Source organism: Anopheles cruzii, chromosome 2 (genome assembly GCF_943734635.1).
Source record: "Anopheles cruzii chromosome 2, idAnoCruzAS_RS32_06, whole genome shotgun sequence".
NCBI lineage: Eukaryota > Metazoa > Arthropoda > Insecta > Diptera > Culicidae > Anopheles > Anopheles cruzii.
The window spans coordinates 54,973,243-54,986,610 of NC_069144.1; the positions used below are offsets into that span (position 1 = coordinate 54,973,243).

Consider the following 13,368-nt stretch of genomic DNA (forward strand, 5'->3'; position numbering starts at 1 on the left):
GAGCGGAACATACTGAATGTTCTCCCAAATACGGTGATGTGCACAACAAACGTGTGTTAAATCAACGATCGAAGTAAATTACCGTGTGCCTCAAGTTATGTTCTGCCCCATGTCTGCCGCCCGTGGTCCACGAGGAACGTGGGATGTATTTGCGCTTTCCAAAATGAAGCTCATTTTTCGTCCGCCTTTATTTCTGTTTTCGGACCCAATTCTTCCGTCTCAACCTGGAGGGGGTGCTTCGCCGTCGGTTGGTTCCGGTCCCGGCCCGGTTGGTGAAATGGGTGGAAAAAATCCAATCCGCTGGAACTGACATTTATTTATGCGCGCGACCCAGCAGTGGATTACTCTCGTGTTCGCTCGGCGAGCAGAAAAAGGTCACATTCCACCGGATTGCACCGAAATCCCACCGACCGCGCGAATTCGGACCGAAAATTAAACAAATAATTCGCCCGTCTGGTGCGCGTCCGAAGTTAATTCCGAGGCAGTTCCGGCGACTGCCCGGGACTGCCTCTGCCGGAGCGGCTGAGCGGAAGATCACGAAGCTGTGGGATGGTGGAAAAACCGAAAAAATCACGTTCGTCTCGGTGTCTGACCTCCCCCGGGATCCCCGCGGGTGCCCGTGGTGATCGTGTGCCGTTGAATCGGTGCACCGACGGCGGAAAAGGATACAGCCAGACCATCTCCGTGTGCGCGTCTTCGGCTTCTCCAACCAATGCGCAATCCGGGACGCGCAGCGGGACGCCGTCACCGGGGTCAGTAATTATGTTAAACAATACGGCTTAGTACGTGCCCGGGTGCCAGAAGTGCTGATGTCAGCCAGCACCCTTGGGCCAGGACGAAAGGACTATTTGGCGTCCCGCGGGCGACTCCCCACGCGGGAACGGTTCAGGGAAATGCAAATGGCCGGCTGACGAAAGCTGATCGCGTGAACAGGGGGCCACGCACGTCTGTCGCGTGAGAAGCCCGAGTTTTGTCCCGCCATCAGACCCCGTACCGGAAAGGCGAAGAGCGAACCGAGCGACAAAAGCGATGCAATTAAGCGAAGGACGGATGATTTACAACCCGGATGAAGGACCAGAAGGCCCTCCTGGTGGGTGGTGGCGGCGGCGGCGGCTGGCGAACGATCCGAAGGCACGCAACGGCACAACGGTGACCTACGAAATTTCTCTTTTGCAGTCTGCCTCGGCTCACGGCCCTTTTCTTCGACACGGCCACGTTGAAGAATCGAGTTTCGCTTCTCTTTCGTTGGTTGTCCAATCAACAATCACGTTCGGGTTCGTTGCAAATCCGATCAAGAAGATGAGACCCTGCTTCTTGGAGGTTCAAAGGCCAAAGGCCGTTCCTGTTTGAACTTCGAATCGATAACATGTCCAAGAATCCAGCAAATCTTGCAACATGGCAGCATTCTTTGTTTGCTGCCCGAAATTACCTCAAACATTTGCGGACAAATCGAACGATGACTCTCAGGGCGTGGCCTGCACACGACGATCATCGTCCGACGTCCGATGGGCCAGATCCGCTTCCGTCCGCCACAACGCCAAACGGATGATCTATTTTCGTGCTTGTTGCAGAATAAATAAACCCGAAGTGCTCGCCCACATGGCTTGGGTCACCCCCGTGACTCCCCCGTTGGTTGGCAACATGGTTAGCTACCGGCCAACAAAAAACAAAATGGCAACCTACCGACCGCATGTGTCATGTGCTTTAAATCATCGAAGACAACGAGGATGGAATTTCGTGTCAATCACCAGATCTGCAGAGCACTTCGTGGTAAACAGAAGTCTATTAGATTTTAGATTTTAGTTTAACTGAGAAATGTTCAGCAAAATCATTGAGATCGTACAAATCAAACTGATCCTCTCGGGAAGTGCCCCATCGCCTGCCTCTGGGCAACATCAAGCGGTGGTTTGATTGGGGTTTCGAACACAAAACACGGTGTCCAATTACGCGTGGTGCACGATTCTGCGTGGCCACTCCGGGAACATCCCATCCCAACAGCATGCTGAGCATAAAAAGTGTGCAACACTTCGCGAAGGTGCGCAATTGAGCAAAATCTCACACACACACACCGACGACCACGGACCCCGACGAGGTTTGAGTAATGTTTAAAAATAGGTCACCGAAAGGCGCTAGGGAAGGCGCACTCACCGCCGTGAGCCGCCGAGAAAGTGATGCTACTAAGTAGCGGACGGCGCAGGACGGCCGTCTTCTGGGTTGGTGGCCCGCAGGTGGTCGTCGCGAACCGTTTCGAAAGGTGCGTGTGTGACGGGTGAATTCAATGTCAATGTTAGATGCGCGCGCTTGGGTCGAAGAGTGGAGCGGTAGACACGTCGCCGTCGTTGGGCAGTAATTTTGCCATCAAACGGCGGGACGGTGAATGCATCCCCGGGCGCGAAGGCGTCTGCGGCTACGGTGTTTATCTCTCAAAAGCCACACTCTGAGTGTCCGTCAACGGCCACTGTCTACGTTTTCGACCGCGATTATCTTCCATGCACTTTTTACCCCAACAATAATAAAAAAGAGTATCCTCCAACGGGCTTCCACCGCGCACGCAAAGAGGCACTTTGAGCGGGACTTTGTTTTAAAAATAACTCCTCTCGAGTTTCGCGCCGGTAGCGACGTTTCGTTTGAAAAAATATCATAAATAAATCGAACACGCGGCTGAGAGCGTGGCTGACCGCGGCGAAGGGTGGGTGACACACCCGGCGGGGTTGGGGGAGAGGTTGTTTTTTGTAACGCGCCACGGATCGTGGCGAGGTGATTGCATCGCGTTGCATCGCCCCGCGAACACCGGTGCACCGGTTCGGCGTAAATCAGTCACACCCGAGGGAACGCGCCGCGCCGGGGCAGAAGGGCTCAGCTCGAGAAGGCGGGAGCGATGCATTTCATTTGCTAATGAATCATCAAACCGCCTTCGGGCCGTGCCGAAGGGCGGCATTCTTCGGTTATGCTCCGCGGCCACACGGCACCGGCACGGCATCGGAGTGCATAAATTTGCTGCACTAATGAGCTTCGCTCAGGATGCTTCCCGCCCGAAGATGGGTCTGCGACTGTTTATGGGAAGTTAACTGGTGCATGTGGCCGCGGTCCACGGAACGGGTTCCAAATTAGTTCAATAGCATCGGTGGTGATTTTTAATTCCATTTAATAGACCATTGCCGGCGGGTAGGAGATGAGGTAGATGGTTGCCGGGTGCAACGGAGTGCCGATACACTTCAAGCATGCTAAGAATTTTGGTTTTGGGTAAAATATTATTTGTTTATTTGTAATGTAAAATATTTGTTGTATTATTTGTAAAAGTTTAAGATAAGGACCTTTTTTTCATTTCTGAAGTTGATTGCCCCTTCGTTTGACGAAAATTGTCATATCAGGGCACAAAAAGAAGTCACGTTTGGCTAGATCTGCTGAAATGTAGGAAGTGACCAACGCGTTTCATTGGCGATGTTTTCGCAATGTTTTGGCGATGTTTTTGTATGATACACGATTTTATTTAATCAAAAATCTGACATCAACTCGCTCAAACGATTATTCACAGCAACTACGAGCCCAAACTGACTGAAACTTTGGTGAGATCACTGTCAGAAGATATGCTGCAAATTTCACTATCTTATTCCCTCGTATCTTAACGATCCCAAGCGATCCGTATTGTAAAATGAAGGATTGCCCACTTACATGGCCTTATGATTCAATGCCCTGTTTTAATGGCAACCATCAAGCGAACAGTGAAATTATCATAAAAATGAAATTAAATGCCTTCTTCCCTGCCGTGGCGTGATTTGTGAGCACTTGTGCTCGCACTTGCCCGATCGCGCGTTTGCTCACACCGTCCCGATCTCACCATAAATCATCACCTCCAACGGAGGAGGATGGTGTCGCGAGACTGGCAGCTAAATGGGTGTCATCTGACCGACACTCCGCTACATAAATACTCCGGCCGGCCTTTTGGCGGCCAACCGGCGATCCAGCGTGTCAACGGAATCGTCAGCCTCGCCTCGTCGGCGACACCTTGAGACTCGCCTCGAAGTTCAGTGCTCCCAACACTGCGGCGGCGGCAGCGGCAGTTGCTCCTGAACCTGGGTACACCGTAATCGATGTGAAATCTCACGATCGGAAGAACTTAGCAGCAGCTTTCCGGTACTGCGGGCATCCCATTGTGTCCCCGCCCGTCCTGAGCTCACAGGAAGCTCGTGTTCGCTCGTATTCCGCTCGCGCCCAATCTGATAGCGCGCCCGCGTCCGCGCCGAGCGTAACGAACCCCGCGAAGCGAAGATGCCAGCACCCGCGGGGAGGGGGGAGGCAAGTCAGGGTCCCACGGAAGGGTGACGCGCTAGAACGCTCGATAAATGATGTTAATTTCTTTTCCACCGACCAACCGACCGACCGACCGACCGACCGGCCAACATCGATTTAAACATTCGTTCGGTGCACAGTCACTCGGCACGGTGCAGTGCTCATTGCGCTGCGCTGGGCTAAATAATTGTTGGCTCCACATCCTGGCGTCTTCGTCGTCGTTGCTGCTACACCGAGTCGAGCCAAGCCTGCACGCGGGCAATCGGTTTGGCTCGATCTCTTGACGCGGACCGTCCCGTCAGTCGGGGGCTGCCGACGACGACGACGGGATTCTTGGCAGGTCGCCCCCTTGGCAGACGACGAAGGCACGTGGAACACTTTGCGAAGGGCCTTGGCAATGGATCGTTCGTTCGAGAACCTGTAGAATTAGCTTTTCGCATGGCTTCTAGAATGGATGCAACTAATTTTGTTGAAATTCAGTAGTTGAAGATATCAAGGATTAAGTTAATATTAAAATACTAAAAACGGTTCAATTCCATGTGATTTATTGGTTTTATTTCCTTTTTGCTCTCATTTTGCAAAGCATAGCTCATACTTTCAACAAGATTGTGAAAATTGGAGCAAGAAGCTGGGCTCGGAGGTTTCCTTAGGCTTTTCACCATTGGACACCGTCTCCAACATTTGTTTCACTTACCACGGAACGTCGGAACGTCCGTAATTATTTGCGATGTAAAATTCCCACACAAACATCACACTAGTGAAGTGCCGGGAAAACGTGCAGTTTGCTGCACGTGAAACCGTCCAGAAACGGGGAAAAGGCGGCTGGGAAATCCGGTGCGTTTTGGAGCCATTCCGACGTTCGCATGGCATGGCTGGCTGGCCGTGGAAGATGTTATTTTCTTTTCCACTTTCCTCGGTGCTGCGTGAGCCATGTGCGGCATTGCGCCCCTTTGGGGGTCGCTCCGGTGTTCCGGTGATGGGTAATGTTGTTTCTGTGTTTTTTGCAGCCCCTGATGGTTTTTGTTTTCTACGCCAACGTGCCCAACGAAAGGCGCAAGAATGCTGACGCTGCCGAAGAAGACCCCAAAACGGCTGCGGCTGGCTGGCTGGCTGGCTTTCCCCCCTGTAAGTGGCCCCTTAATCGCGCGTCAAGGCGCCAGAAGGTTCACCGAGGGTCTCCACTTAGCCGCCGGCGCGTTTATGGAATGCGCTGGCCGTTTCAGTTTTCATTCGCCCCAGACAGTTATGCTGTCATTGAATGCCGCGTCTTTTTTTGCGATCAATACGAATTACTCAACGGCGCGTTTGGAAGACAGAGGTTTTTTTTAGGTAGGATATTAAATGGCCCCAGCCAATGACGCTGTTTGCTAATGGCCGTTGACATGGTGCAAATAAAAGTGAAAACACTTCAACCCCGCGCACACGTTGAGTCACGGTTTGTCGAAGGTTTGGGGCCATTTCGTCACTGGCCGGCCGACGGTGTTTGCAGTCGCTGAAACGGCCTCCGCCACAAACTGCGGAAGAAAGGATCGGACTTGGCCGACCGATAAACCGCCCGGCCGGCTTGGAGACTCATTATGATGTCATGCCGGGCGTCCAGTTTCGTTCGGATCGCGACACAAAGGCGTCCCTTGTTAGTGTCGATGAAATATGATCGAGAGCGAGTGAGGATGGACGGCGAGTTAATTTAGCGGACGAGCAAACGCTGCAAGTGATTAAAGATGATCGCAAAGTGCAGGGTCTTTAGAAACCCTTTCGTGTTTGCATATGTAAACACACAAGCACAAGCCGCATGACATAAGCAGACACTTTTGTGTGTGATGAACGGCAACAACAACAACAACGAAATGGCACACGCACGTTGTCTGGAGCGAACAAAGAAAGATAAGAAGCGAACGGAGCCAATATCTTTACAATATAAAAACTAGGCATGGGCTACACAAAGATTCATATTTTATTGTTTACTCACTGTGTTTCAGTGAGTAATGAACGTTCATTCAGGAGTAAGGGCATTTAAATCTAGTAAGCATCCTGAAAAAGGCACAGTGCAGAATTGCGAAGCTCTGATTTCGTATTTTGATGGTTGGAAGTGGTCCAGTGGACTCCTGAAGGTCCTGAAGGACAAGACACAAGGCAAAACAGAGCTGATTTATAAGTTCAAATCCGTTCAACATGAAAAAATAAGAATTCTATGAAATGCTGTTTTTATCAGAAAATAGATCAAAAACCGCTCGTGTGGCTGGTTCCTCCGTCTTGCTGAAACCACCACCATCTCCTAAGTCCATATCTTCAATTGCAGGCCAAACAACATTTTTTATTATCTGGTGATATCGCTAGGAATTGACAATAGTGGTCCTTTCATTGTCGTTTTCGAAAAAATATGGTCCTATGACGCCACCAGCCACCATAATAATGATTAAGGGGTTTCAATTCCCAAGATTTGGAAATTTTGCTTGTTTCTGTAGCCGGCAAGTGTAAAATTTGACTTGTCGCTGAGCTGGAATTTTACTGGAAAATTTTGCGTTTTTGAATCCCCACTATAGTAGTAAGTTTTAATAATTTTAACACGTTGTTCTATTGGTAAACGATTTATTTTCTAAAATGAACTGCTACAACAAAAGGCGCAAATTTCCCTTACCTTCAAGGAAGACCGTCGCCTGTTCTTGGAATTTTGATAGACATTTGTTGATGCTGTTCATGCTTAACTTGTATCCAAATTTCGGAATCAGAATGTTGTCCAGGTTTTGTACAAATGTGATACAAATTCATTACTTAGCCATTACCGATCCATCAATTATCGCCTCCCATAAGCGTCCACCGATAGCAGCTTTCCCTTCCGCCAACCTCGGCCCTTTAATAGAAATCCATCTCCGCAAACGAAAGATCGATAATGGGTAGCCCATCTTCAAAGATTCCGAGCCGCTTGCGGCGCATAATTGGCGCACCGAGTGCTTTCACGCGGCCTTAATTCACATAAAATGTAACCCGCTGGAGGACAACATACCAGCGAAGTTATTAATTTGCCCCGCGCCAACCCCGGACATCAGTCAGCCAGCTTGACAAACACTAAACGCCCGGACCGGGCCCTGGGAGAACACTATTGAAACTCACCATTAATCACGCAAGGATGACGCCCCTTCGGACGCGCGTTGAAGTCTCCGTGGAGTGGCCGCCGGTGGGTGTGTAGAAATTTGCATCCCGCGACCCCTATTGACTGGCCCAACAATCTTCCCATTACTCTCTGTCAAGTGCGCCCTCTCGGGCGCAATTTTCCCCACCCGAGACTCTGCGGCTTTCCACGGCGAACGATGAAACGGCCCTTTTGGCGCAGCCTATCGAGGCCGGGCGATCGGGTTGAAAAGCGATCAATCAATGGACACCCGAAGGGGGACGGGGGGTGCTTCAATCGGCGGACGAGACGGCGCCCAACTTCAGGATCGCACCTCCTGGGTGCACCGGAGAGCGAAAGTTGCGCATTCCTGCCGGAACGATAGTGCTCCAAATCGCTCGGGGTTGTCCTGAGCGGCTGACCTCTGCGCTTGCGTTCCGTTCTGTTGTTCGAAAGTGAACCGGACCAGAAAGTGCATCACGACGACAGCCAGTCGCGGTCGGGTCGCGGCGATCGTCGCCGCCAATTGAAGAGTTCGTCACGAAGGCGAAGGCCCACCCCACGCTGAACGGTGATTGCACCGGTGGCGGCACTGATCAAACGCCACCTCAAGAGCCCTTGGCGGGCAGCCCATTCTTCAGACTCCGGGCTCCGGTTTCGCGGATGCACTGCGGAGCGCGATCAGGTCCCACCGCCACAAGTTAGTGTCCGCTGCTCGGCGCGACGCGGACACAAATTGAAAAGTAAATAAATACCAATAATAATCGCTCACACGAGAGAAGGCCCCCCCCCCCCCTTACACGAAGGTCAGCAAGATCGGCGTCGACGATCGTCTGGGAGCAGTCGCCGTCGATAAACTTCCGGCTCTCTCGGTTCGATGTCCGCAACGGCGGCACCAGCGGGCACATCTCTACAACTCAATCAGAGAATGGTTTGATTTATTTGTATATTGATTCTTCGTCCTTCCAGATATGGCCAATCTGATGACAGTGCGTCTGCAGCGTACCGACGGACAGGCGTGGGGATTCCGCCTGCAGGGTGGCAAGGACTTCTCGGCACCGCTGGTTCTACAGAGGGTAAGTACAGAGCGCGTCGCGCCGGTGGCGGTGAAAGTGCGCCTGGCGGAATGTGCCAGCGAGTGGACAGAAACCGGAGCGGGGGCTCCCACGCTACCACGCGGTCGGGGCGTAAATTGTTTGTAAATGGTTGTCCAATTAAAGGACCTATTAGTCAGGCCCGCGGCCCGCGAGCCAGCAATTAAGATGGCTGCCATCTAATCGCCCTCGCCCTAATCCATCGCGCCCACCGTCCGTGATCCTTCTGGAACCGGCTCGGTGCCTCACACCTCACGCACGCCCACCGTGGCCGCCGTCGAACAAAATGGCGCTCCAATTACAATATTTTATCACCCAACTGCGGCTGTGCGGCCGCGGCCGCGGCCGACCAACAATGTGGGCAATATTTCAATAAATTAAGTAAACCACCATTACTCCAGCGCGCGGGCCTTGCGTGGTCTGGGGACTGCTTTCGGAACCGCCTTTGGTGTTAACCCACTTTTTGGGCAGACTTCTGGCTGATCAAATTTCTTCGCCCAGCTCCGGACCGTGCGAGATCGTGCGCCAACCGCGTGTCACGAACCCGTCTTGCACGGCGCCGGTGCCGGGTCCCGGGTGGGTCCAATTAATTATCGACAGTGATAAATGTCACCGTTGCTTATGAGCAACCGTAATAAAATGGAAAAATAAACACCGGCACAATCTCTGGAGGGCCGCGTCTAAGGCGCGGGAATGGCCACTCCCGCTTGTTGGCACCTTGAAGGCGTCACTGCTTTGGATCGCAGCGGCAGCAGTCTCTCAGGACAGTTTTTGAAGTACTGGAATAATAGGTTTGATTACAATTTAATACAAACTTCCCGTTACTTAAATGCATTCAAAAGCCCGAGTTCGAACACGGGTACGGTTCCAGCCATCGATTTGTTGGAGGGTGGCCCGTTCGCTGGCTGCGCTGGCGACAGAGATAGGATCATTACAGAATTTACGCGACGCGCCAGTGTGGGGACCATAACTTCAGGAAATTATTACCGCGGCTAAACTGGGCTAATGCTCGAAATTATGTGCCCATTGCTCGGAACCCTACATCGCACCGATCGATCACGTAATTAAGGTGATCGGAACGGGCCCGGTCCGACCCGGCGGCCGATTTAGTTTGCGCTAAATTATGATTGATTAAAGTGTCCACGACGGTGTGTCGCCGTCGCAATGGTGTGTCGAAATGGCTGGCCAAGCGGCCTCATCGGGCGGCGATCATCCCCCACCCGGGTGGGGGCTTAGCGTAGCGCAGGGTGGTCTCGGCGATGCTTAGGGCTTAGGGTTGATGTATGCAAAGCTACGCTTCGGTCGGCCGGCTCGTTATGTGTCATCTGAGTGTGTTGAGTCTCGAGCGCTGAGCGGTGACAAAATGATCGCCGATCGAAAGGCCATGAGTAATCCCTGCGCGCGGGATGACTAATGGAGATGAAAGATGCACGCGAAGATCACGATCTTCGGGCTTTGGGTTGAAATATGTTGACGCGTAAGTTGATTAGGAGAATATTTTCAGTAAACTGTGACAGATTGAAGTTGCAGTTTCTGAAGTTTTGGTAACTTTAATGTATTTAAAACAATATAGCAAACTCGTTTCAATTCCCCAGTGGCCGAGGAATGTTGCGACACGAAATGTGGGCAATGTAAATTGTTCATCATCGTCCGATATCCGACTCCGAGCGCTTATCGCCAGCATCGGGCCAACAACAATGAGGCCCATAAATGGCCCATAAACTGCCAGCTATCAATAAAACAATCGCCCACCGGCGGGCGGGCCGGCCAGTTCCCCTGCCAGGGGGTGGATGCCCTTGAACTCTAGCCAGCCAGTCAGCCTTGCCACGGCCCATTCCCGGTACGCCCGCGCCCGCCCGCCCGTGTGCAACGCAAAGTGCAGCGCACTGCGCAATGCGTGGCGCGCGGCCGACGGGATTCAATTTCAATCATAATCTCACGGCATGGCGGCATCTTGAAAGATGCCGATGGGACGCTTCTCCGCCGCCGCCGAGGAATGTTCCCAGGCTGCGGGCTGCGAGGGTTGCCACTTTTTCTTCCGCCAACCGCGTGCACTAGTTCTATTAATTTTCTGTTAATCGTCGGAAAGCGCAAGCCGCGGCGATTCTTGGCGATGGGAACGATGGCCACTTTAGCTGCTGCTGCGTTTGGAACTGTGCGCCGTGGGTCGCGTGGTGGCCGCAGGAAGTAGAAATGACAGAAAGGAAACAGCGAACGGGCCCGAAACGATCATAAATAATTTCCTTCGCCGGTACGGCGCGCTTCTAAGTGATGTCATTTATTCTTTCTTTCTTGCGTACACTTTTTTACCGACGCCCGAGAGTTGACGTGGTTCGCAGGTTCTTGCCGTCTAGAGAGAGATGGCCCGGGGATCTCGAGATCGATCTATTCTGTCAAACGTTACCATCAAGCGACACGGGTGCCACATTACTGAGCCTATCTCGGAAGGATGTACCACACGGACACGACGCTATTCTTTGCAGCGAATCTTTGGCGTACAGTGACCGACAGAAAAAAATGAGTTCCACAATGTATGGAATATTTTTATTAATTTAGGTTCACGGTTTTGAAACAGGAACAAGAATCAAACGTGTATCTCCCAGTGGCTTAAAATAAATTTGTTTCAAAAAGCAGTAAAGTAGATACCTTACTCTGTCCGCCACTGTACCTGTCGTTATCTGGTGAACTAGGAACACAACCGGCAATCGATAGAACGATCATTTTTCATGTAGGATCGTTTTGCGGATTGTTTTGAGATCCCATTTCAAGCAGCACCAAACTTCCATCAATTCGAAGTCTAGCGATGTCGCCGATCGAGAATTACAGAGCCCGCTCGTTGAGGTCCGCATGTTTGTGTCTACAGCGGCGACATGCCCATGGCCGTTTATCAGATAAATGTCTCCGTGGCTGTTTGTGGCATCACTTGCGGTCGATAACCAACCGGCAGCCGACGACGGCGACGACCCGCCAGCCCTATCTTACATCTCCTGTCAATAATCGTTACGCCGCTGCTACAAACCCGCCAACCGAACAGTTTAACGATTATGATTGGTTTCGGTCCTTTCCGGTACCGTCCGGCACCACCGACGGTACCTGCCGGCAGGTCCCCGACGGGAAACGGTGCAGACGTCGGGGGCTGACGGTGGTCGTACCCCGGTACCTGACCGGAAACTGTCCACCGGGCAATGGTCGGGTCGGACCCGGCGGTTAAGCCATAAAACGTTACACCGATTACGGCATGTCGTGCGCCATGTTTGGGACATTCCGCCGGTTAAATCAAATGCGAAACAACCCGGCAGGCATCCTGCCCGGAGATGCAGCAGGGTTGTAAAACGCGACCACTGCCCGGGCTGCCTGGGTAGCGGTGTGTTTCATTCATCTGGCTCCTCGAGGGACTCGTGATTAAGTGCCACGCTCATTAACCGGCGCAGGGAAGGTAGCACAGACGGTCTGTCTCGAACCGGGTTCGCGATGCAGTCGAAGGCGAATCTTAGAATTGAATTGAACAAAAATAAAAATGAAAAATTTTTGCTTAAAGAAACTTACGTTGGAACTGGAACCTTGAAGGGCATACTGCGTTACAAAAAAGCTTCGATTAATGAAGCGTGAACGCCTGTTCCTCTTCGCAGTGAAGGCAACAGGTTGAGAGGCAGGTTTCAGATTACCTTCCCAGTATCTGGCATTCCCTATGTGCTTCAAATTACAGTTCCATACTTTAAACAACACACAATAAGTAATCGTTCTGTATCGTTTCGCTTGAAGACCCAGTTCGGCTCTAGTCACACATAAAGGTATAGTTTATTTTGTACACTCAACTTCAGGACACGTTCGCCCCGGTTCGCACGTAGCTCCCGCTTGGCTGACGACTAAGTTTAGCTTAATTACTTTTCACAAAGTTTTGTTCGCTGTGCGGTGTGCGATGTCGAGCGTCGTCTAGACCGCAAGAAAAACGCGGAAACCAGCGACGCACTCAGTGTCAGGCGAAACCTGTTGCTGTTTTTTCCCCGCATTTTCTCGCCCTCAGTGACCCTGCGTAGGGGTCCCCGATGCATGACGCAGACAAACCCCCCTATTATGGTTCTCGAACGGAAATTCTACCGTTCGAGTGAACACAACAAGAGAGAAAGCCGAATACAGCAAGAGAGAGGGCAGAAAAAGAAAGCTATAGCAAAATGAACTCAAAATGAACGGAATGAACGTTCGAGGACTCGAATCGAGTTCTATGATAGGGGGGAAAGTGGCTTTGGGCTTTTATGCGTTCACCGCAGTTTCTATGCCCCGGTTTTCGGTGCATGAGTCATCGGGGTATCCAACACCGGGCTGGTTATCTGGAGCTCAATAATGCATCGTGCACCGTGCGACGACGACGACGACGATATCAAGGAAACCGAAAAAGGGGTTTTATGCTGTGTGGAGGGGCGAAAGTGTGTAAACGAAAGGAATCGACGATAGCGGCAGACGAGTCAAAGGCGGACCGGCGGACCCTCGCAGCTTCTCCGGAATGCACCCATGATTCATTGATCGGAATTCCTCCCGGCCGGGGTCTGGGGACCTCTGGTGCTCCGAATTCTTCTTCGCTTCGCTTCGGTGCACCGGAATTCGGTTCACCCTCCGGTGCGCACCTGAAATTAGGAAGGTATGTGTGTAGAGATTGAGGTGGACCCACGCAGGATTGCGAAACATTCGGTAATCTCTGTAGGTGCGATCTCGCTGTCCGCTGGGCTTCGTTTCGGGTCGAGGGGTCCCTCGTTGAGGTGCGAAGCGCACGGACCACACACAACACTCAGCCGCCGTGAGCCAACGTTACGTGAGCTGTAATTGAAAACAAAATTACATAAATTAGCGATCGGCCGGCGGAGTCCACTTTCGGTCTCT

General features: G+C 51.9%; 1 protein-coding gene across 5 annotated transcripts in view; it reads left to right on the forward strand.

Moving 5' to 3' along the window:
- LOC128267967 (PDZ and LIM domain protein Zasp-like) overlaps positions 1-13,368 on the forward strand; it is a 39,723-nt gene that overhangs the window by 7,373 nt on the left and 18,982 nt on the right. For all 5 annotated transcript variants that reach the window (XM_053004936.1, XM_053004937.1, XM_053004939.1 and 2 more), the window contains exon 4: positions 8,369-8,475. In XM_053004936.1, coding sequence (XP_052860896.1) covers positions 8,371-8,475 — 105 coding nt within the window. In that variant the 5' untranslated portion in view covers positions 8,369-8,370. The remainder of the gene's footprint in view (positions 1-8,368; positions 8,476-13,368) is intronic.